We start from the raw sequence: 1,635 nt of genomic DNA, 5'->3' as shown, positions 1-1,635 counted from the left end.
ATTCTATTCTATTCTATTCTATTCTATTCTATTCTATTCTATAATTTTAAGTCCTTATTTTTCACATTAAATCATTCAGTTGGAGTCTATAAGTGGAATTGCAAAACACTGGTGTGAATTCCTCCATRTTGTAACTCCACAAGCCCCTCTTTCACCCCTTTGAGGTGTGACTTGGATCAACTCATTTTGAGGCTGCCTCTTTAAATGCAAACAATGCACTTCACAGCCTCCCTCCAGCTTCCACAGCAGTCCATTCTAGTTTGATAAAGGGGTTTATGACTATAGCAACACAGACAGGTTTTATGAACAAATGATTTAAAAGATGTCAACAACAGAAGACTAAACCCCACCTGAAGTTATGTGAACTTGAAACTTTTGTAGTGCTTGACTTTTAAAAAAAAAAGGAATCCAAAGTTTTTTTACTGACTTTGTTTTTGCAGGTTGAAGCTTCCCGCCGTTGGAGGAACTCTGGCGTAGCCAAGTGTGTGTGCCTCTCCGTCTGGCTGTTTGCCATCGTGGTCACCTACTCCCTGCTGTCCACCGCCTTCCAGCACACAGGCTGCTGCATCTCCAAGCTCCTCCTCCTCACCATCACAGAGTTCTTCTTGCCCCTCGTCATCATTGTGGCCTTCACGCTGCGGATCATGTGGGCCCTCACGGACCGCCGCCTCATGCAGCAGAGCAGGTATAAGAACATTTTAGAAAAAATAAATAAATAATGCAAGCAATTTATATCCAAGAATTTTTTTTGTTTTTTTCTGAAGCATTAAAATCAATGTATGACATGAGGCCTTATTGGTGACTTTGATTGGATTTGTTTAGGAAGAGGAGGAGGAGGGCTGTCCAGCTGCTAACCACTGTACTGATCATCTTCACTGTCTGCTTCACACCTTTCCACATCAGACAGGTGAGTGAGTGACTCATCTGTCTGTTTGTCTCAAAACACACTTTTCATGGACAGTGTCATCGCAATAGCAAGTTTTAATTTATAAAAGGATAATGTAAAAAAAAAACTTAGTTTACTTTATGTTTCTGTATTATTTTTTGTGATTCTTGTGTTTTATTTACTTACCTGAGTTCCAGTATTTGTCAGTTTCTTCGTAGTTTTTCCTCTTGAACCTCAGTTCGGCTCCTGCCATGCTCACTCTGTCCTGTTGTATTTATGCCAGATGTTATTTTATGTGTTTTTATTTGTTTTCATCAGTCCCGCTCCATATGTTCCTACATTGTCTGTGACTTCCCATTGGAGCATTTTTAAACGYCACGCTCTCCTCACACTCTCTGTTTCTGTTTCTAAGTTTTTCAATCGGAGTTTGCCCCATCAGCATTTTTATTTCTAACAAATGAGTTTTTTTTTTTTTTAGATCCCTGTGCCCTGCCTGCATTCTGGCTTCTGTCTACCACTGACCATGCCACTTTGATTAAATATTTGAAATGCAAAGAAATTCTAGTTTCATTTAACATCCTTGCAAAGAAAAAAGAAGCAGATTCAAAAACTGCTCCAGGATTTATTTGAAAAAAACTTTTTTTGCGGTACCAAAGTTGTTGTTTTTTGCCCAGCTTTATTTGTGTTTTACTGTTGTCACTGTTTCTGTGATCCAGCTCAAACTTATATGGTTTAAACAAGTGATATGT

The 1,635-nt window shown here is 38.9% G+C and overlaps 1 protein-coding gene across 1 annotated transcript in view; it reads left to right on the top strand.

Moving 5' to 3' along the window:
- The window catches only part of LOC106527084 (G-protein coupled receptor 20), a 21,424-nt gene that overhangs the window by 18,181 nt on the left and 1,608 nt on the right, over window positions 1–1,635 (top strand). The window contains exons 4-5 of the mRNA XM_014021849.1: window positions 441–685; window positions 823–907. Coding sequence (XP_013877303.1) covers window positions 441–685; window positions 823–907 — 330 coding nt within the window. The remainder of the gene's footprint in view (window positions 1–440; window positions 686–822; window positions 908–1,635) is intronic.

This window comes from Austrofundulus limnaeus, unplaced genomic scaffold, assembly GCF_001266775.1.
Source record: "Austrofundulus limnaeus strain Quisiro unplaced genomic scaffold, Austrofundulus_limnaeus-1.0 Scaffold308, whole genome shotgun sequence".
Classification (NCBI taxonomy): domain Eukaryota; kingdom Metazoa; phylum Chordata; class Actinopteri; order Cyprinodontiformes; family Rivulidae; genus Austrofundulus; species Austrofundulus limnaeus.
The sequence above is the reverse complement of the archived record's forward strand: the minus strand, read 5'-3'. Positions and strand labels throughout refer to the sequence as shown.